Here is a 23,505-nt window from a genome sequence, read left to right as displayed (position 1 = left end):
TCTGACTGCTGATTAAATTGGAATCTTGCCCGATGGTATTTTTCTGTACACCAATTAATGAGGTGGGCGGCACTATGGCCTCTCCCGGCTCCCAGGTTTTTTTTTGTTTTGTTTTATAAATTTATTTTATTTATTTATTTGTGGCTGCGTTGGGTCTTCGTTGCTGCATGCGGACTTTCTCTAGTGGCGGCAGCTGGGGGCTACTCTTCGTTGTGGAGCATGGGCTCTAGGCGCGCGGGCTCAGTAGTTGTGGTGCACAGGCTTAGTCGCTCAGTGGTATGTGGGATCTTCCCGGACCAGGGCTTGAACCCGTGTCCCCTTAGTTGGCAGGTGGATTCTTAACCACTGCGCCACCAGGGAAGTCCCCCCTGCTCCCAGTTTTAAGCGTTATCAGTTATGGAAAGCAAGCATTCTTGAGAAACAGGAACATTCCACACCACCAGTGAAATGCATCATGTCCACAGACCCCTCCCCCTCACTTGGAAGCCAAGGGGACCAACCAGGGAACAAAACCAGAGCCTTTGCCTGCCGGAAAGCCCAATTTCCATTCCCTGGTTCTTTTCCCCAGTTTGGGCCCCCGCGTGCCCAGCAAGCCTCACACAGAGGAATCCCTCTTCAGAGCCTAGAAGGTCGTGGCAGTCACGGCAAGTGTGGCCTACCTGCGGTCTCCTTTTCGAAAAAGGGCTGGATCATCTCGCCGTACTTGGACTTGTCTGCCATGGCCTCTTTGAGCAGTTGCCCACAGCAGACTAGAGGAGAGAGGAACAGAAAGACGCCCGTTAAATTTTAAATAGAAGGAAGAATGAGAAAAAAAAGAACCCCTCCCAGTGCTGCCTGCTGCGGGGAAAAAAAAAGTCACTGAAAAAAAATATAAAAGTGTTTTTCTGAGTGTGGGTGTGTGTCCAAGTGAAAGTAAGTATCAAAAAGGAATAAAAAAGAAGCCAAGGAGGAAGATGCGGAATGAAAAAGAATGCATTTGGCAAAGAACATATTAAAAATGGACGGTGTGTGGGCTTCCCTGGTGGCGCAGTTGTTGAGAGTCCGCCTGCCGATGCAGGGGACGTGGGTTCGTGCCCTGGTCCGGGAGGATCCCGCATGCCGCGGAGCGGCTGGGCCCGCGGGCCGTGGCCGCTGGGCCTGCGCGTCCGGAGCCTGTGCTCCGCAACGGGAGAGACCACAACAGTGAGAGGCCCGCGTACCGTAAAAAAAAAAAAAAAAAAAAAAAAAAAAATGGACGGTGTGGAGAAGACATAACAAGGAATGTCACCACCAGAGAAGGCCCCGCAGGGCCTCGGCGACACCCAGGATTGCTGGCCCCAGCCCCGGAGGGTGTTGAGAGTGAACGTTCTGGCGGAGAACCGCGTGGACCTGCGTGACATCCATGTTCACGCTGTTATCACGCAGGGGAGGGTGGGGACGCTTCTTGTTTCCATAGCCCCCTGGGACGACGGCTCCACAGACATCATCAGTTTCTAACACAAAGGGACACACAGGTGCCTTCCTGTCACAAGCACCACTGTGTCTCTAGACCCCAGCCGGGGCCAACACACAGGGCGTGTCAGTTAACTAGTGTGCAAGGAATTAACACAGCTGCCCTCTCCTTGGCTATGAAAACCGTAACAGCCAAAGCCAGAAGGGCCCAGCCATGTTTTCATGAGTTGGTAATTGCACAGGCTTACTTTTCTTAACTTTAAAGCTAAGGACTTTACTTCCTGCCTTAAAGAAACCAAAACCAATCCTAAAATTAACTGCATAAAGTGAATGTTTAAGACAGTGACCACCACCAAAGACGTATTCTTCCGTAATGACATGTTAATTCACTGTGTGATGGCGGTGATCGTATCCAGAGTGGCTGGCAGCTTCGCTCACTAAGGGAAATGTAAGGACTAATAAAGGCTGTCAGCTACTGAGACCCCTAGTTACGCCAAGCGCTATGCTGGGCTTGCTTTGTATTGTCCAGTCCTCACAACAAACTGTTGCTTTGTAGATAAGGAAACCGAGAACTGAAGACGCTGTACATACTGTTCTAGGTCACGGAGCCGGTAAGTGGCGGAGCTGGGATTCACACCCAGGTGCGTGTGACATCAAACCTAGGCTTAGCTTCCAGTTCAGGACAGGAGGGAGGTGCAGGTATCATATTCACCTTCCGTCATACAAAGCCATAAAACTTAACAAAATATAAGAGGCAACTCTTTCCAGGCACTGGACAAGACAGGCACGGGCTGTGATCCTTGAGAGACGGGATACACACAAAGTGAGACCCTCACTCGCCCTGGATTTCGACCTGTGGGCACTTTTCAAACCATGGCTCGGGAGGAGTGGAACCCAAACACAGCAGCAGGAAACAAGGATTGGAGTTTGGGGCCCTGAGGCAGCTGGACCACGTGGGACAGAATAATGGACGGGGGAGTGGGGCAGGAGGGGTTCCGGAATCTGCATGAGGGCTTACTTGAGTCACTAGTCAATGCAAAACTGCACGTGTGCAGGGGAGACTCCACAGGGCCTGGGAGACAAAAGCTATGGGGAAGCTGGGAACTGAGTGGCATCTGCCAGCCAGAGTGAGAGATCTCGCTCAACACCCCAGACATGCAACTGAGACTCCAGGAAGGCCACGCTTCAGGTGTAGGGATACACGAGCCCTAGGGGAATCCCACCCTGATCCCATAGTAACAAAGACTAAACATAAGCCTCGGTGGGGTCAGGTTGGTCCTCCAGTTACTTAACCGCCTGTTAGAACTCAATTCTTTTTCATGCGATATTCTGAAAGCAGGATCACACAGTCCAGACTCTCAGGAATGTGAGAACAATAATGTCCAGCATATAATAAAAAACTACTGGAGAGGAAAATACCACCAGGAAAGTGTGACCCCTACAAGGAGAGAAAACAGGCCATAGAATCAGATCCAGAGATCACACAGATATCAGAATCTGCACATAAGAACTATAAAATGTCTACTATGAAAATGTTTAAACTTTAAAAGATGATTAAAATGAATGAAAAGATGGGGAATCTCAGCAGAGAAATGGAAACTATAAAAAAGAACCAGGTGGAATTTCCAGAACTGGAAAATACAGTATCTTAAATGGAAAACATCACTGGATGGGCTGCCATCAGTGAATCTGAAGACATGAAAAGAGGCACTAGAAAGCATTCAAACTGAAGCAAAGAGAAGGTGGGGAGGGGACCGGAAATAAAGAAAAGGAATAAAACCTCAGGGAGTTGGAGGATAATAGCAAACAGTTTGACATACATGTACCTGGAGTTCCAGAAAGCGGGGGGCGGGGGGGGGGGAGGAGGGAGGGGGAGAGAGAGAGAGAGAGAGAGAATATCTGAGAAAATAATGGGAGGAGAATTTCAAAATTGGATAAAAATATCAACCCACAGATCCAAGATTCCGATGCCCAAGCAAAATAAACACAGAGTAAATCACACTTTGGTACATCACGGTTAAATTTCTGAAAACTAAACAGAAAATATTAGAAGCAGTTATGGGTGGGAGTAAGATGCTTTATATATAGGAGAAAAAAATAAAAATAATCTCTGAGTTCTCATCAGAAGCAATGCAACGGAATGCATCAATGCAACAACGAAATGACATCTTGAAAGTGTTAAGGTGGGGGGGGGGACCCTGTCAACACAGATTTCTATAAGCAGCAAAAACATCCTTCAATAATGAAGGTGAAATAAAGACATTTTCAGACAGATGAAAGCTGAATTTCACCAGCAGACTTGCACTACAAGAAATGTTAAAGGAAGTTCTTTAGGTTGAAAGAAAATGATATCAGATGGATCTTAGATCTAAACAAAGGAGTGAAAAGTGTTGATATTGAGTATATATAAAAGCTCTTTCCCCCCATATGTTGACTTAAAAAAATGACTGTTTAAAGCAAAAATAATTACAATGTACTGTAGGGTTCATAACATATGTAGAAATGAAATGTATGACTACAGTTACACAAAGAACTAGAGCAAGGTGAAGGGAAATACACTGCTGTCAGGTTCTTGTGTTATACATGAAGAGGTATAATATTAATTCAAGATAGACTGTGATAAGTAATGGATAACAGTTAACCCCTAGAGCAACCACAAAGAAAATAAAGCAAAGAGATATAGCCCAAAAAGGCAACAGAGGAAATAAAATGGATTACTGAAAAAATACTTGATCAATCCAAAAGTTGGCAGGAAAGGAGGAACAAAGAACAGATAACACAAGTAGAAGATAAAAAACCCAGAATGGTAGACTTGAAACCAACCATATAAAAAATTACTTTAAATGGAAATGGACTAAACAATTAAAAGGCAGAAAACGTCAGGCTGAATTTTTTTTTAAAGCAATTATATGTTGTATTCAAGACACATATTTAGAATATAAGACACATAGTTAAAAAAAAAAAGAATAGAGTATATACTTATCAGACAAAGTAGACTTTGAGAATTTACTGGAGAGGTAGAGGAGCATTTCCTAATGATAAAAGGATGATTTCATCAGGAAGAGATAACGATCCTTAGTGTATACCCACTTAACATAGCTTCAAATTACACGAAGCAAAGACTGGCAGAGAAATAGAGAAATCCTCAGTTAAAGAGTTGGAGATTTTAACGCACCTCTCTCAGTTACTGAAATAACAAGTAGAGAGAAATCATTAAGGACGCAGAAGAAGTGAACAACACCATCAAACATCTTATCCTCATTGACATTCTTAGAGCACAATAGTCAACAAAAGCAGAATACATATTCTCTTCAAGTGCACATGGAATTCACCAATAGAGAGCATATGCTCGTCCATAAAAAGTATCAATACATTTCAAAGGATTGAAATCATATAGGGTATGTTCTTCGACCAAAATAGAATTAAAGAAAACAAAGAAAAAAAAATCTGGAAAATTCCCAAATATTGGGGAAGTAAGCAATACACTTCTAAATAATACATGGGTCAAAAAAGAAACCACAAAGGAGATTAGAAAATATTTTGAACTGAATGATAAAACACAACACATTAAAATTTTGGGAGATGCAGCTAAAGAAGTGTTTGGAGAAAAGTGTGTAACGGTAATGTTTATATTAGGAAAGAATGGTTTAAAACTCCTGTCTATAGCCACCTCATTCTGCAAGATCCTATGAAGACAGTACTGTTAACAGTCTGCTCTTCCTAGAGGTTCCAAGTACTAAGGCTTTAGACACACATGACCTGGGACAGTGTTGGGAGGAGCCCCGCCCCATCTCATTCCTTCCCCCAGCAGGGCCCACCTCCATCCTGAAGGGCCTCTCTTCTTCTTTCTACATGTTCCCTATCTGTGTACCAAATAACATGCACTGCATATAGCAAGCACTCAGTGAGTAAAATTAATAGTATTTTAATAAAATGCTCCATGGTTGTTCCTTGTCAGAAAATTCATGCTCGGTGCAGGGAAAAAAAAAAGTCAGAATTGTGTGATACGTGATTCTACAGAGATAACCAGTTTGGTCCTTCAGCTGTTTTCTTGAACATAGATTAACACATTTTTTTGAACAAAAATGAGATCATTCGGGCTTCCCTGGTGGCACAGTGGATTAGAATCTGCCTGCCAATGCAGGGGACACGGGTTCGATCCCTGGTCTGGGAAGATCCCACGGGCCGTGCAGCAACTAAACCCGTGCGCCACAACCACTGAGCCTGCGCTCTAGAGCCCGCGAGCCACAGCTTCTGAGCCCGCGAGCCACAACTACTGAAGCCCGCGCGCCTAGAGCCCGTGCTCCGCAGCAAGAGAAGCCACCGCAATGAGAAGCCCGCTCACTGCAACAAAGAGTAGCCCCCGTTCGCCGCAACTAGAGAAAGCCCGTGTGCAGCAACGAAGACCCAACGCAGCCAAAAATAAATTACAAAAAAAAAAAAGAGACCATTCCCTGAACACTGTTGAGTGACTTGCTTTCCACCCCGCCCCGACATAACAATACCTCACGGACATCGAGTCACTTTACAGGTTTCTTTTTAATAGCCGCCCAGAGCTTGCTTTAACTAACCCCCTAGCGAACAGAGTTTGGGGTTGCCTTTATTTTTCATTCTGCATCCTTCACATCTCTTGTTGAATACTGTGGGGAGTGTTTCAGCAGAATAAAGTCCTGGGCGTGAAATCACTGGACCAAAGGGTTTGCACAGTTAGCCTGGTAATCAGTAGTGGCCTTTATCTTTCAAAAGGTTGTACCTGTTTATATACTCGCCAATTATAGACAGGAGCCTTTCAATAAACCTTGTTGGAGTGAATGCTGGTTATGTGTTTGGAGATGTATTCCCACGACCGAGAGGTTCATAAATGTGGAGATAAGACCCAAGGCAGGGGATGGCCAGGGGGGCCGGGCTGTAGCGGGGCTGGGCGGGCAGCTCCTGGAGCTTTGGGTGCAGACAGGCCTCTGCAGAGAGACCCCAAAGGACAGCTCAGTGCTTGCCTCTGCAGACCACAGGTCCCCTAAACAGGTTTACGGAAATCTCATGATGTCTCGTACTTCTCAAGAACACCTTTGAGAAATGTCAACTTTCTGAGCCAGTCTCCAATTGCTCAGTTATTGAAAAGAGGCCCAAAATGGCTCTTCTGCTACAAAAGCAAAAACGATGGTGAGCTTTTCTATTTTCATTTTTGGAAAAATCTAGGCAGGTAATTCCATTTCTTTATGATTGGTGTGCTGAAAACAATTTAAATTTAAAAATACTTTTCTTGAATGGGAGTGTCTGCATAAACAAACTTCGGCACAGTGACAATTATTTAAATTAAGCTGTGCACTATATTAAGGTATCACTGTTGTGTTTTTCAGACCCTCCCTCTGCCATTAAGGCTCTTCTCACTGTAACTCTTCATATGTCTTCACATAACAATAAGTGCAGGTGCGTAAATAAATGTGGGGGTGGCCACAAGTAGACTGTGGTTCATTCTTTACAAAGTCATCCCTAACCACAGCTGGAATTTTATTCTTATAATACTCTTAAGAGGAAAACTCGGAAGGAGAAGGAATTATTTGAATAATTCCATTAAAAAAAAAACTGTTGATACAAGCAAAGCATTTTTTATCATAAAGTATCCAGGTGAGTTTTCCATACTAATTAAATCAGAATACTACTATTTAGCATTTTTACTAAAATACTAATACAACTATTAGTGGTTTTTTTTCCATACTAGTCAGAATAATTGCTCAGTTCTCCACCTTCAATCTATGGGTATGATATTTGTCATTGATTCCTGTCTGGGAATCTCAGTGGCTTTGGAATCTTAAGCTGGAGGAGACCTAATTGAAAAGCATTTTTATTCGAAACTTGATCTTTCTGGGGTGGCATGTATATATTTGTGCATGTCAGTATACATGTATATCTGTATGGTGTATATATATCATTTGCGGGCACATACACGCATATTTCTGTATTTGGGGGTGCAGGTCTCATGTCTCCTGCTTAAATAGAGGTTACTGAGGCTTCTGGAGCACCGAAGTGGGAGAGGGTCAGTGCCTTTAACTCCCTCCAGTGCTGTGTGTCTGCTACAGCCTCCCTTCCAGCCCTTTATCCTCCTGAAACCACGCTGGCATCCAAGACCATCTGGGACCACCCCAGGAAAGACCTGGAGGACTAATTTCAATATTTTCTCTCTTCCTGGTAAAATATTTATTGAAACTGTGCTGAGCTAGAAGTCTTCCTCCGGTTCAGAAACTGTTTGCCTGTAAACACACTGACCTGGGTTTGGGGAACCAAACAAGACCGGAGAAAATAAATGAACAGCAGGTTCACATTATGCAAGAACTCCGGCTTCTGGGGAGACTGCAGAGGCAGAGCACAGAAAAACCACTGCGCCAAAGGACGTAAAAAATGATGACCAGAAAACGTTCCAGCTCTTTGGGCTGCGGGCGTGTTTTTATTGGTTAATGTTTTTATGGCCATATTCTTCGGGAGGCAAAAACCTTATCCCTGCAAAGATGGATTAAATGAAAATTGTTCGCAGCAGAGAGCAAGAAAGAGAAGTGATGCCGATCTCCTCGCCGCTCCCGTAACACGGGGAGGTCTGGGAGGGCAGGAAGCAGGGGAGGCTCTAGAAGCCGGGTGGCCGCCGGGGCACTCACCGTTGACGAGGCCATATTTCTGGGCCAGGAGGGCGGCCTGCAGACTTTTCCCGCTGCCCACGGGCCCGCACAGCAGCACCCTCGGGGTGAACGGGGCGTTAGATCGATGGATGGTTTGGACATAGGTCAGAGCTGGAACGAGAGGATGTGAGGATAATAAACCAGGGTCCTAAAGAAAGGGAACCAGCTTACGACACCTCTGCCTGGGCTCTTTTAACGGCAGTAATTATTTCTCTCTTTTACAGCTCCGTGGAAACCCTCTGTGAATCTGCCGGGTAACCACAGGGTGAAGCTGCGGGGAAGGAATTACCCTTCAGGCCGGGGCACCAAGGCGGGAGGGGACAAGGAGAGGCACAGAAGCCACCCTCCGAGCAGAGCACTGCCCTGGATCCCTCTGACACAGCACAGGGGCCGCGCTGCCCTCCTGGTCAAAGGACGGCTGGCCGTGTGGTTGGGGGCTGGTCCCAGGACACAGAACACACACTGAATACTGGGTTAGGGTGTTTCCAAATTGAATCCGGGCTGAGCCTCACCCTGAAGCCCCGGGACCAGGCCGACCTCCTAGGGTCAGACACGGGCTTTGATAAACGCGACAGGCCACGCGGGGGCCTCGTCCTCGGGGACTTCTAAAGGCCTTCGGAATTGGTGGAGAACAATTTGCAGCCGCGCTCCAGTGACACCAACTTTATTGCAAGTCTCCAAAGAGGCAGTGATCAAATGGGTCCCGGGAGTGGGCAGATGTAGCCCTGGCCCAGGGTGCCCCTGGCATCTGAGGAACAAAGAAGTAGGGAGACAGGGCTGAGGCGCTTGCACCGTGGGGGGCACTGGATGCCCAAAGCGACTGAACATCAAACCAGGTCACCTCCCTTGAGAGTGGAGGGCAGAGGAGGGGGCACGAGTGGGCTGAGGAGGCTGCTGAAGGACAGCTACTCGGCACCTGGGTGAGGGGAGCGGCCCGCCCGCTGAGGCAGAGGGCGGGGGTACCTCCTCCTCAGTCCCCCTTGCATCCAAAGGGGGTCTCCCTCCCCGGCCCCGCCTCCTGCCCGGGTCCCCGGACCATCCTGCGCAGGTGCCGGGCTGCCTGAAGTCAGCATGTTGGCCCCTCGCCCAGGATGGAATCCATCCGAAGACAGGAAGGTGTCCCCAGGCACCACCTCGAAATCCGCGACAGGTGTGCAGGGTCCTCCAACCTTGTGCTTGACGTCGGGGCACCTCCCCGGCCTCTGCCCACCAGGTGCTGTCACGCTCCCTAGCTGTGACAGCCACAAACGTCTCCAGACATTGCCACGTGTCCCGCTGTGGCAAGAGGGCAAAATTGAGAACCAATGACATATATTCACTGGGCAAATTTTGAACTCTCAAATCTTTGTAGGATGTTTTCATTGGAAGGGACATTAGAGATGCTACGATTCCCCTCTGTTTTAGAACTAAAGGTGCAGGTAAGTTACCTGTCTTCAAGGTCAAGATGATAACCAGCATCTTCACGGCAGGGATGCATCTGCTGCTAAGCTAAACTCTACCAGCCTTACCTTATCTGATCCGTGCACGGTCCCACGAGGGATGTGCTTTCCTTGTCCCGACTTTACAGACAGCTGGCAGGGCTGGGGCAGCTCTCCCAAGCCCACTGCCACGGGTAACACTTTCCATCAGCGAGACGAACCCGGAGGAAGAGATAAAGATGAAGACAGCAAGGCTGTCTTTATCCTCAGACCTTCCAGGATCCAGCCCGTCTGAAGAGCACAAATACTACAGGCAGAGCAGCCTGCTTACAAATGATGCTTAATTTACAGTAAATAACCAAGTTAATTAGAAGTAATGATCCCCCAGACGGTCTCAACAGCTAATTATTCTTTTGAAAAATATGTCGTTGCTGGATGCACAGCAGAGATATTAAAAAAAACAACACAGAGAGAATTCTGCATTCCAATTTTCAATTTCTCTCTCTGCATTATTAATTAATAATAATTAATATTCAGACACTCACATTTTTATTTACAATTTCAGGCATGAATTCTTTATGAACGATCGTATGAACTTTTAAATTTAATTAAGTAGTTTGGAAGTAATTAATGTGTAAATTCAGAATCATGGCATAAGATAAATGTTGTGGTTGTTTATCTTCGGAGCGCAGTGTTTGCTACTAAAGACTCTTCCGAGATGCGAAATCGCTGGAAATTTATAAGGCATCCATAAGCCTGGCATTTTTCAAAGTAGCATCGCTCTCCAGACATGCCCCCTCGTATACCGACCCCCTTCGGAGAGCGAGGCTGTGCCGGCTCTGGCTCTCGCTCTCGGTAAAGCAAAGCCGCTCAGACAACAAGGCCACCAGCAGGTGGGGGCCGGTGGGAGGGCCGCTCCGGGGAGCTCAGAACAACCTCCCCACCAAAAGTAAACTTCTCTTGAAGAGATCTGAGAGAATATACCAAAAAAGGGCATCGTAAACCATCAAGTGTCTTAAAGTCCCTGCGGAGCTATTTTCATTGTGTCAGGCACCGGCATCGCACAGAAGGGGATAACTGCTTGTGGAGACAACTGAAGCTCGGCAAGACTTTTAAAAAATGAGGGAATTCCCTGGCGGTCCAGTGGTTAGGACTCCGCGCTTTCACTGCCAAGGGCCCGGGTTCGACCCCTGGTGGGGGAACTAAGACCCCCAGAAGCCACACAGCGTGGCCAAAAATAAAAATAAAATGAAATAAATAAAAGAAAAGAATAAATTAAAAAAAATAAAAATGATAAATGCAGCTGCTTTGGGGGAGAACTCTTCTAACTTTCCTTGTCTTTTGGGACCGGATGTTGAATCCCGATGATAGCAACGTCCGATGTTTACTGAGCCGTTCTCTGCACCAGCTACTGGGCTCAGGGCTGCAGATACCTGCGTTGCAGGATCTCATGGAGCCCTCACCTAAGTCCGTGAGGAAGGAAGGATTTCTGTTCCCATTTTGGGGATGACGAAATTGAGGCTCAGAGGGGTTAAGAGAGTTGCCGCAGACTGCAGAGCTGACGTGTGGTGGGGCTGAGGTCACCTGGCTCTAAAGTCTCGGGACTCAATGGTCACATCCCTGACCCCCAAACAGGCCTCTTTCAGCCCATTTCTGAACATCTGTTACTGTTCCCAACGGCAGGGCCGTGCCCGGCATGCAACTGCCTATCCCTGCCCTCAGTGGGCTCAGGACACCTGAGTTGTGTTGTGGTTTTTTGGGTTTTGTGGCGCTGGTGGGTTTGGTCTGTACGTTTGTTTGTTTGAATATTTATAAATTTTCTCTTCCTCTTCCTTCATCCTCAGGGCAAGACTTCTTGCTGCATGTCCCTCCCACCCCGGCCCTCACCTCTCCTCGCCCCCGCCCCCCCGTCACTGTCAAGTCCGCTGACCATGCGGGCTATAGAATATTAGCCCAGGGTCTCAGAGGACGACGCTCCCAGGGACCCCAGACTCGTTTCTGGGCAGGGACCTTGGGCCTTCCGTGACTTGACTCCCGGGCTCCCAGGCACACCCTGGACACTGGACACTGGACACTGGCATCACTGCCAGAAGAAGTGACACCAGGATGAGAGGGGCCGAGGGTCCACCTGGATTTACCCTGGTAGAAGACATCCACGCACGGCTGGTCGGCAGTGATGACTTTCACGATTTTGGGGTACGAGGGGAGGATCCTGACGATGTTCCTGTGATACTCCAGCAGCCTCTGCGCCGTCTCCCCTTCCGAGATGCCTGCTGGCACTATCAGTCGGTTCTGGATTTCGGACTCAGGGGGCCAGTCGAAGGTGGTGTGATAAATCTCTACCAGAGAGAGGGACACGTTTAGAGTTGCCCGCCCGACGTGGGGGCAGAGCCTGCGGGTCCCAGGGGTGCTCGTCCGCCCACCCCGGCAGCGCCGTGCTGGGCTTTGGCCCCGGACCCGCCCCTCCGTCGCTATTAACGACGACAAAGTGGCGATGATGCCCAGCGCGAGGGGAAGGGTGGCCGTGACTTTCGGAGCGCTTCCTCTGTGCCAGGCTCCCACCCCCAGGCTCTCATGTCAACCTCACAGTGAGCAGACCACAAGGCAGGGCTCAGCGTGTTCATCCTCAAGTCCAGGTGAGAAAACTGAGCCTCCGAGACACTGGGCGACTTGTCCCATGTCACACAGCTAGAAAGGGGCAGGGACCACACACCCAGGTCTGTCTGCTGCCCAAGCCTGAGAGTAAGTGCTCAGTGAGGGGTGGGCAGGGCTGTTACTAGGATTCCCTGTGAGACCCCACGGGGTGGTTGGGGGAAGGTGGAGACAGCCGTACCTCCTGTCTGAGGGTCGATTCTCTTCCCCAAATTTCTCTCAATCAGGACCGTGTCTGGAGCGCTCAGCACGACTGGGTAGAGAAGGAAAGAAGCAAAACCAGGCGTGGTGGGCAGCCGACCTGCTGCTGTAAAAGGCATTAGAGCAACCAGCATCTCCCATCCCCAGCAATGCCTTAAAAGAGAGGTCAGAACACAAACACGTAATCTCAGGACAGAGGAAGCCCACGCCTGAACACTTCGCCCGAGGACAGGCTTCAGTGACATATTTGTGCAGGACGCTTTTGCCACATTTGGGGATTATCTCCTAAAGAGAGTTTCTCACATGTGAGATTCCTGAAACAAGGAATCACCAGGGTCAGAGCAAAACCTCACGTTTCTCAGAACAAGCCCCGAATGCATTTAGCTCCGTGGAAAGTTCGACTGTGCTGTCCTCCTTTTTCCTGTTGGGCCACAGGCCCATCAAACCCCCTTCGTGGATGGTGCCTGGGCACCGGGGAGCCGCTGACACAGAGTGGAGTGCTCACTCGCGGGGGCTGCAGGTCTGGGGGGAGGGCTCTCCAGGCGCGGGTGGGGCTACTCACTGACATGTCTGGGGGAGACGCCGAGGGTCTGGATCAACAGGGCCTGCTCCCGAGTTTCAGGGATGCCATCCAGAATCCAGCCCTAGGCAGAGAAGGTGGAAAGGTGCTCACCTATGTTTACTTTTCCAGATGTTTTTGGAACTACTATAAAAGGAACATCATACCTTTATAGAAAGACTGGAACTTTTAAGGTCAGAGAAAATAAACGTTCCTGACAGCCGCCTCACCTCACTTAACAACTCCTCTCATAATATCACATCCCCTTCTGAATCTTACTTTTAAAATGACAGTCACACCATACATATTTTCTGTCCTGATTTTTTCCATCCCGCGTTATAACCACCACCGTATTTTTCCTGTCGGCCCACCTCCTCGCTGGCCATATAACATTCCACCGAGTGAGCTGCCTCACGTGCTGAGCCGCGCCCCACGACCAAACGCTTCACCTGCTGCGCGTTCGCACCGTTACCAATAACACTGTAAGAACATCTCTGTGCTACAGCTCTTTCCACATTTCGGATTATTTCCTACAGGGAGTTTCTCAGATGTGAGAGAAAAGGAACCACCAAGGGCAAAACAAAAACCCACTTTTCTCAAGAACAAGTCCCGAACAGAGCATTAAGGGGCCCGAGTTCAAGTTTCTGTTCCTACGTGAACTCGTTATAGGGCTGAAATCCCTCAGGCGTCTTCTTGGATCAGCTGGGGAGCTGGTTTAGAAGATTTATTTTCATTAACCCTTTAAGTCCAATTGTGAGAGTCACAGATGACTGTTGTACACTCTGTGGGAACACTAAAGAGCTGAAATAATAATGCTAGTCACTGGTAACACCACCGACCCAAACTAGCCACTGTTAACACCAAGGTGTATCTCCTTCCGGGCTTCACATAGAGATATCTATTCTCCTGGCTGGCAGGGGGCGGGGGGGGGGCGCATGGGGGGTTTGGGGGGGGTGGAGAAAAGTCACACTGCACGTACTACTTTGTAGTCTGTTCTTTTCACATAGTGAGAACGTTTCATGCATATTTCCCATGTCACAGAATGCTCCTCTCCTGGGAGTTTCCATAGCTGCCAGGCATTCATGAAGTGACCTGCCAAATGCTAATGAATCGCATGCTGCTGCTCATTTAGTTTCATTCCATTATAAAAAAAACAAAAACTATTATTTAGGGACTTCCCTGGTGGTCCAGGGGTTAAGACTCCGTGCTTCCACTGCAGGGGGTGCGGGATCGATCCCTGGTGGGAGAACTAAGATCCTACCTGCTGCGCAGCCTGCGGCCGAAAAACAGACAAACAAAAACTATCGTTTAAAAAGTGCTATAAGTACATCTTGAGGTACACAGAATATCCTCATGATAAAGTTCTAAAAGTTGATACCTTCTTTTATAACTTTTGACACATTTTGCCTCATCACAGTTTCAAAATTGCCCACCAGTTTCTGAATCCAATGGCAGATCACCTGCTTCCCTGCATCTTTGTCAATGTCAGGCTTTATCCTGGGGGAAAATCTGTCCAGCAAACTAGAGTACACGGTAGCTGCTTTAATTTACATCTCTCTGATCACTAAGGAGGTTCAATATTTTTTCCATATGTGTATTGGCTATTTGAATTTTTTTCTTTTCCAAAATGTCCATTCATGCCGTCTATTCACTCTGCCCTTGGGGTTTGGTCCTCATTTGTTTACAGGAGCTCTTTACATATTAAGAATACTAACGCATTTTGGCAACTGCTACCACAGACTCTGAGAAAAATGATGTTGCCAACATTTTCCACAGTTTGTCTTTTGTGTATGGTGTTGTTTCTGACACACAAGTTTTTGGCCAAATCAATCAGCGCTTTCCTCTTTGGATTCTGGTGTTGTGTGGATGTATAAAAAGGCCCTTGCCACTGCCAAAGCTGATACGTGTTCACTTGCATTTAAGCTGAGTTCTCTTAACGGTTTACTCTTTACACTGAAATATTTAAAAGAGCCACATTTTATTTTGAAAATGATGTGAGCCTTGATCTCATCTGTTTCTTTGTGGATCTCCAACTGTCCCACGGTCATCTATGAAATAGCCTGTCCCCTCCCCTCTGAATGTCACCTTTTAGTCACAGCTACATGCTGATACGATGTTGGCTCTGACATCTTTCTGCCTGTAGACTCTTGCGCCATCCTCACACCATCTGAATTATCGCTGTTTTGTAGTTTATTGTTCTATCTAATAGGAGATGCTCCTCCTTCTTTTTATTTTTTTCAAAACTTTGTTCCTCCAAGTAGGCAGAAAACTATTTTGTCAAGTTCCAAAATATAAATTCTACAAGGTTGGGAATGACATTAAATGTATAGAGTAATTTATGGAGGATGGACATTTTTACAATATCAAGTCAACACATTACCTTCCTGGGAATCTCCTGGCTGTCCAGTGGTTAGGACTTGGTGCTCTCCCTGCCAGGGACCCGGGTTTGATCCCTGGTCTCAGAACTAAGATCCCACAAGCTGTGCGGCCAAAGAAGACCACAAAAAAACCCAAAAACCATGAGCTTCCCATTTGCTTACGCTGTTTTCTTTTTAATGTACCTCAGCAATGTTCACATTCAACAATTTCTAAAGTCCTTTCAAATCCTATGAGCCTAGAGTTATACACATACACACTAACGCCTTCAACCTGATGGTCAGATAAAGTAGATAAAGTGAGCTTTGGAAGAGTGAAATAAAGCCGCAAATTGTCTCAGGTCTCCATTCTTTTTTTTTTTTTTTTTTTTGGCTGCAGTAGAAAAAGATAGCTTTATTACTTTGCCAGGCAAAGGGGGACACAGCGGGCTCCTGCCTCGAAAAACTACATGTCCCCCTCAGGTCTCCATTCTGCAGTGAGGCGGGGTCAGACAGCCCCAAGTAGAAGCCCAGGTTTCTGATGCGGGCTCCCAGAAGGGGCCCCCTGCTCTCAGTCATTATAAGAACTTGCCTGCCGTAAGGTCAGAGGATGGACTGATAGGGTGAACTGAGACCCAAGGTCACCCATAACTCATAACACCTGATGTACAGAACACCGTGTGGTTGAGGGCAAGGAATGTCTTTTTTAAAAAAAAAAACGGGGGGAGAGCACATTTCTTCAATATTAAAATATTTAGGTTCCAACAGCCTCAACTGACAGTTAAAAAAAAAGCTAAACAAATTTACAGAGTAAAGAGTATTGGAAAAATCAGGCATGCTTTCATTAATTCCTTAAATTATGCAGGAGAACGCGCAGCTACGGAGCCCCTGGATTCTAGAACTAATGAAGCAAAACTGCAAAAAAATTTTTTTAACAGCCTTTTGCTCCCTCAAGTCCTTGTTATAGGCAGCCAAGCGCTGGCTGCAGCTCTTACAAAGAGCAGACACCTACAGATGTGCGCACCCCTCCAGGAATCAGGAAGCACAGGGTCTGAGAGCTCCCCCACTTACAGTTCTGGAAGCTGAACCCAAATGTTCTGAACTTTGGCTACATTCAGACCCCTTCATTTTTTCCTTATTTGGAGGGGAGGGAGTCGGAGCCCCCTGACTGCTTCTTCTAGGACAAGGGCTGGTAATTCTGTTTCGAATCCCTTTTTGAAGCTGAAAGAAGGTTGGAACCCCGCCTTCACTCAGCACTGAGAAAGGCCTCCGCTTTTAATATTGCATTACTGAGCAATCATTATAATCTTGCCCATAAATTTGCAGCTGGTATCGGTATGTGGTCCAAAGCTTTTAGAAGTATTCAGGGGAACAGCTCTCGCCGACTGGAGAAAGCGGGCCTTCCAATTACACAGGAAAAGTGCAGCAAAATGAGGAACATCTCCCTAATTAACTGGCCTCATTGGTGCCTCATTCTGGTTTGGATGTGAAATTTAAGCAAGGAGAAGAGAAGGTGGGTGGGGCACGCTCGAAGCGAATCCCAGGCCACCTGCTCTCTGGGTTACTCTTTCAGACTCAGGGAGATGGTACCATCACCCAGGTGCAAAGAAACGAGGGCCCTGGAGGACCTCTTAGGGCAGCAACCCCACCCCACCGGTGCAGCTGTGGAGACCCTTCATCCCCGCATCAGTCCGCTTGGGAAGGAAGGGCACAGTGACCACGGCCTCTGCGTCACGGAGTGTGGGTCCTGGAGCATCCTCGAGATGGGAGCCCCAGGCTTAGCGCCTGCCAAAGATCTTCCTTCCCAGAGCTCTTGACTTTATAGAGGTTATACGCAACTGCCCAGTGGCAAAAGGGACCACACTTTCAAGGCGAAACAGCACTTCTGGTTGAGAGCAAGCTAATGGCTGCAAATTCTGGCAAAGCAAGGAGTCACCGATCAGTCAGTAGCATCCCATGCCGGGATGGGACGCTGGTGAAGTGCATCGCGAGGGTCGCGGTTCTGACTTCCAGGAACGGCTGGATGCGGAGAGAGCAGTCAGTCCCTAATTAGAATACATCATCCATCTTCCTGACACTTCAGTGAAATGTCTGTTCCACTCTGGAGCTGCAGCTTTGTTCAGAGCAGGTTAATTGATATTCTGATGCCTTCGCTCGCCGTACCCCTGTGGCTCGCTTCTGTTTTATCACACATCAAAAAGGCCGTATGCTCAGGGCACTCCCTGCACCGGCACAGAGCTGGAGGTCTGCACAGCTGCGAGGGGTACGGTATCACAGGAGGGACAAGCACCGAGCAGATGTCACAGATGAAAAAACGGGGAAGAAAAGCAGCCAGCCAGCCTAGGGAATGTGGTGAGGCCCGGCAGAGCGCTGCCGGATGCCGAGTGGGCGGCCCGCCCTGTGTGAACACTGGCCTCTTCTGCCCTTCTGACTGTTATTAAAGCGCAGTTAGCAACTTCACACTGCACGACTCTTGCCCTCTGGGCCCCCTGCCTGTTTGATGCGGTGCCCCTTGTCTCCTCCCCTCTGCTCAAAGACCAGAGCGGGGTGCTCCCCTGGGTTCTCCCTAGGACGCCCTGATCCAGCTTCCGGCTCCAACCGCAGCCTCTGGAGCCTCCATCCAGGCGCTCCCCGGAGCCGAAGGCTGATTCCTCACCGTCCCGAGGAGGCCGACTGAGGCTGAAGGTTTGGACTCGATCAGACCCACTCAGCTGAGTGTGAACCAGGAGACACACCGCAAGAGGCATCATGGGCCGCCACCTCCCTCGCTTTTTTCTGATGAAACGTTATACGGTTTCCCAACATATAAAAGAGGAAAAACTGGGAGATTTTTATCAGCCAGAAAAGAAATGCATATTAAAAGATCAAGTTTGGGAAACTGATGTGTTTCAAGACAATCGGTGAGAACAATTTCGATGAATACAAAAAAATGTTGACATCAAATTGCCCCAGTACTGGTTCCTTTGGTTTATACAGAAACATGACAGTCTTAGCCTGCCATGGCATCTTCGGACGCCTTCCACATGCAACTCATCTGAAAGGTGACTAGCGGGAAGTTTTACTTTGAAGTTTCATCTCAAACAATAGGCAGCAGCTGCCGGCATTCCTGACCACGTTCAAGCACGCGCTGCAGCAGGGTGAGACACTCCTGTGACTCGCCAGCACACTGGCTCTGCCGCCCCACCGAGGCTCGGCCTGGCCGTTTCCTGTGCGCAGCCCAAAAACGCACGTGCCCAGACAGGCTGAGATGGGCAGGAGAGATGTTTCTGAACAACTGACAGTGCCAAGTTCCACCCTTGCTAGCAAATCGGTGGACACAGGCCTGACGTTTTTCTATACAAAGGTGAATGTGGGAAAATCCATACTCCTAGGTCTGCAGGTTAGAAGCCACTGATCTCCAGGGTGTTAAAACTTGGTAAAGCACAAACGTGAATGTCTAAGAGGCTTTTTATTCATTCCAAATAGCTAAGAAAATGTTTTAAAGTCAAATTCATATAAAATGTCGGTGGGGCCACTCTGCAGAGGAAGATACAGTCAGAAAAACACACTGTTCCATCCCCAGCAGACCAGTCCCACCCCAGCTCCAAGGCTGGGCGATGCCGAGATGACCCACCGCAGAGATAACGTGCTTCACGGCATCACTGTCTAGTTCCCAGGTTCAGACACAGTGGCCTCTGGTTGAAAGCACAAGAAGTGGATCATCCAACAACGTCCAGTTAATGGGTCCATTCCTTTCAAACACTTCAGAGGATGTCTGGGTGTGGACCCATCTCTTCAGAAAGACGATCAGTCTGTTAGGGTGTCAGTTTGTCATATGCTGGCGAAGAGCAGGGGCTTGGGAACCAGCCTGTGCCACTGCCAGCCATGGGACTTTCAACCAGGGACTCAGTCCCTTGGGGCCTCGTTCTCCTTCTCTGCAAAACGGGGACACTAACAGCAATCTACCCCACAGCTGCTGGGGCGATTAAATGAGGACCATAAACAAACAAACACATAAACAACAACAAAACAGGCACAGTGCCTGGCGATGGGGAAATGGCCCAGTCCATGTTAACTGGTTTTATCATTATTATACTTTTGAGCAAGGTGAACTCTGTTCTTTTCCTCTACCTCCTGTCAGGAAGGAACCCCACTTAAGACTGTAGAACTTAAGGGACCTCCCTGGCGGTCCAGTGGTTAAGACTTCACCTTCCAATGCAGGGGGTGCAGGTTCAATCCCTGGTCAGGGAGCTAAGATCCCACATGCCTCAGGGCCAAAAAACCAAAACATAAAGCAGAAGCAATATTGCAACAAATTCAATAAAGACTTTAAAAACGGTCCACAACCAAAAAAAAAAAATCTTAAAAAAAAAAAGACTGTAGAACTTAATATAAAGAATTCATTTCAAAAGGCAATCTGGGGACTTCCCTGGTGGTCCAGTGGTTACGACTCTGCACTGCCGATGCAGGGGGCACGGGTTCAATCCCTGGACGGGGAACTAAGATCCAACATGCTGCACGGTACGGCCAAAAAAAAGGCAATCTCTTGGAAAGAGCAGTAACTGGCATCCCAGATGTGAACTGAGGAAAGCTTTCTAATCAACGAGGACTTGGGAAAAACACATTTCAGTAAAAGTGAGGGAGTCTAGCGAGTCGTGGGCTAGCGCACACTCACTCCAGCGTGCTCATCCGTTTTCCAGTGCCTGCCCAGGAGCCACCTGGGGCGCCAGCCTGGGTCCAGCGGACGGGAAACAACAACCATGCTTTTACAGTGGGGTGGGCATTTCCACAGGAAGACCTGGGGTGCATTCATTCATTCATTCACCCATCCATTTATCAACTCATTGCCGTATTTATCCACCACTGTGTGTGGTACACTGTTCTTTCATATTGAAAAGTTCAGAAGCCCTGGGTCTGGGGGCTTGTCCAATAGATAGCACCTGGGGGTGGTCAGTTACTGGTTCATGTAACTAACTACCCCCCCCCCAAATCTGGCTGACCCAACTCTGTTACTTAGGACTCTTTCCTAATTGGCCATTTGACTTGTGCAAGGCACTGAACTTCATCTGTAAGACGAGAGGATTGGACCAGGCGACTTTAGCAAAGACATTTATGGTCTAACAAAGACATTTTAAGAGTGAACAGCTACTCATAATTATGCAGGGAAAATAGGCATCAACCAGGACGAGGGACTGCCCTGCCTCTAAGGGTCTTTGCACATTAAAACATGATAATTTACTTGCAATCATGCAGCCTGATTCTCCTGTGAAATTCTGCCAGCTCTCGAAATCATGAAAAGAAGGGGGAAAGCCCCGTAGGCAGTGGGGGCAGACCTTGGGGGCCGCTGACAAGTTACCTGGGTCTGATCAACACCTGTAATGACTCTTCTCCCAGGGAATTCCAAAGTACACACTGAAGGTCAAGTGCTGGGTCTGAGCTGGGTGCACACGTCAGCCCAGAGCTCCTGGCCTCATTCTCAGAGGTTGCAGTGGCCCGAGTTCACTGACCCGATGGTTTCTCAGGCCTCATTCCTCTCTCTCCCTTCCAAATCCACTGATCCTTGCACGGCTCGCAGCCAAGCAGCCAGCCTGTAGCTTCACGCCTCCTCCTCAAGCTGGTGCCCTCTCCCCCTTTATCCTGGGACCGCCACACCTGTCCATCTGGGCCCTGGTGCAGGGAAAGCACTGGCCATGGGCAGAGTTGGGGCTGGGTCCACAACTGGGCTCCAACCCTGGAGCCTTGTGACCATCGATTACCTAAGCCTTGAGTCTCAGCCTGTAAGATGGGGGCAGTCAGACCCACCTAAGAGAAAATCCCTGCAATGACTGCACAAGATTATTGATGACACGTGTGAGGACAAAGCTCCTGACCCAAAGCAGGCGCCTCGCAGACACGGGTGCCTTTCTCTCTCCTAAGAACCGTCTGCAGTGCAAGGGCATTTGCATTTCTGCAGGACTGAAAGAGGCTGAATGTCCAAGTGGCTGACTTTACAAGGCTGCCGTTTCAGGCCCCAAAAGGTGGGCAGTAGTCTGGGGGACGCTCTGGGCCTCACCTTCACCAGGAACAGCTGTCCCTCCATCCCCTCCGTCGGTGGGTGCTGGTCACCACTGGTCACTTTCCCTCTGTCCGGCTGCCCCTGGCGTGTCTGGGTCATTTCCTTCAGAAACACATCCCATTTTCATTCCCTCTCTCCCAGTCAAAACAGCCTTCCCCTGCGGGCTCAGTTCCCTGGGGACATTCACTCTCAACCCACCCGGAGGCCTGGACCACTTTCCACATCTTCCTGAGCTCATCTCAGCTCAGGCCTGTGTTCTCCTGCTGCCAGAGACCAGACACCACAGTGTTGCTCCAGGAAAACCCGACCTGACCAGCTGTGGAAAGCGCAACGTGAGAGGATCGATGACGTGTTCAGAGAATGAGAACTCATCAGTCTAAAGACTAGTGAATTCCACACAGTCTCAACAAGTAAAAGGCACGCCAAAATATATACATATGTTTGCTCTGGTATTCTAACCAATACTCTCATTTATAATTAATATTATAGGTAGTACGTTTATAATTAAAATTGGGGGTACTTAATATGTTACAGATTATAGCTAAAAATCATCCACTTTAGTTTCCACAATTCTTCCAAATCCCACTGACTGACGGTATTAAGCTACAAGCGGACCCCCAGACCCCCACATACCAACTGTTTAACAATCTCCTTATCTGCAAAGTAGGGATAATGCTGACGGGCCCACACTTCCTGGTGTTCAAGGGTAGGTGCAGTGATGAGCGTACAGGGCCAGCTCAAGGTCTGGCCAATTGCAGGTGCCGGAGAACGGCAGCTGCAACCGTCTCCGGTCTCTGGCACACGCCATGTTTTCACAGTTGACAGCTAGCTGCAAAACTAAGCCACACCAAGAGCCTGGGAATGGGCGATTGAGGATGCCCCTCTGTTCCGTCCTCCTGGTGGGCGTTTCCAGCTCTCGGGAGGCAGATCTCTGATCCGGCCCCTGGATCCGACCTCAACCTGCCAAGGGTGACGTGGTCGGTGGTTCTGAGTCCAATGCGGTCTCCAACATCACCGGGCCTCTCCAACGCTCTCTGCTGCTCCGAAGTCCACTTACAGTGGCTCGAACATCGGGCTCTGTCCTGCATTCCAGCCATCTTTTTTCCCTCCCCGACGGCAGTTAGAAGGATCCTAAGGGCATCCCAGGCATCAGCTGCCCGCAGAGCACCCAGGGTGCCCGCTGCTTAGCCAGCAGATAGGTGGGCCACACACGCCATGAACAAGCCCGAGACCACACCGCAGGGTCCAGAAACACCCACAAACGAGGGACCCACAAGGGGGTACTCACGGCGTCCAGCCCCGCCCGCAGAGCCCTGCCTCGCTGTGACGCATGCCGTTCAGTTTTCCGAGTGGAATTCAGACCTCCCCTCTAGATGCCCAGCCATCCTGACTGCATTTGTGTTAGAGGAACACACAGCCCCGGGCCTCAGCAGAGCTGTTGATCAATAAACCCGCACTCCTCAGAGGACGCGAGTGACATCTACAAACCCGCGAGTGTCAGAACAACAGCAAGAAAATCCCGCGTTCCCACCGTCAGAGGATGAGAGCTGGGTAATTCACGCCAGCCCAGTGATGCCGCCAGGAGAAGTAAAACAAACAGTGGGGGGTTCTGTAGACCAGAATCGGGCTTCTGCGTTCCGTTAGCGTTTCCACTATAAAGCACTCACTCCCCTTACGGGCAGGGACGCGTCAATCTGTGACCAGACAGGAAAAAGTAAACAAGAGTCTAGAAATCTGCCAAGTAAATGTTAGACTCTCGGTTCTACAGTCAGAAGTGAGCTCCAGCAACATCTCCTTTATCATAAAGTAACAGAGCATCTCCACGATATGAAATGAGATCAAGAAGAAGTTAACCTGTGAACGCAAAGTCTCACTTTGCATTTTCTGTAAAGGAAACACATGCACTGATCACGGGGGCGGCGGGGAAGCGACCCCCTTCCAGGGTGCCTCGGAGACCTTCTTCTCCCTGACTTAGCATGCTGGGGGCGTGGTCAAAGTTTTGCCTTTGGTGATGTCGTTCTGCAGCTCAAGGAGGGAGATGGCGTGGTGCCAGACACCGGAACTTGCTGGATTTCTGGAAGAGCAGTTCTTTTTTCAGGCAACACACGGACCCTTCCTTTGGGTCAGCAGCGGGGATCCGGCACTGCAGCCTCCTCTTCTGTAAAGTGGGAGAATCACAGTGCTAAAC

General features: G+C 48.7%; 1 protein-coding gene across 1 annotated transcript in view; it reads right to left on the bottom strand.

Moving 5' to 3' along the window:
* The window catches only part of AK8 (adenylate kinase 8), a gene marked incomplete at its 3' end in the record, with an annotated part of 128,781 nt that overhangs the window by 74,097 nt on the left and 31,179 nt on the right, over positions 1 to 23,505 (bottom strand). Inside the window, exons 6-10 of the mRNA XM_082842493.1 lie at positions 12,933 to 13,014; positions 12,351 to 12,422; positions 11,656 to 11,856; positions 8,079 to 8,210; positions 660 to 749 (exon numbers count right to left, since the gene is read on the bottom strand). Coding sequence (XP_082698619.1) covers positions 660 to 749; positions 8,079 to 8,210; positions 11,656 to 11,856; positions 12,351 to 12,422; positions 12,933 to 13,014 — 577 coding nt within the window. The remainder of the gene's footprint in view (positions 1 to 659; positions 750 to 8,078; positions 8,211 to 11,655; positions 11,857 to 12,350; positions 12,423 to 12,932; positions 13,015 to 23,505) is intronic.

The sequence above is a fragment of the Leucopleurus acutus genome (genome assembly GCF_964270905.1).
Source record: "Leucopleurus acutus genome assembly, chromosome: 7".
Classification (NCBI taxonomy): domain Eukaryota; kingdom Metazoa; phylum Chordata; class Mammalia; order Artiodactyla; family Delphinidae; genus Leucopleurus; species Leucopleurus acutus.
Note: the sequence above shows the minus strand (reverse complement) of the source record. Positions and strands in the feature narration are given on the sequence as shown.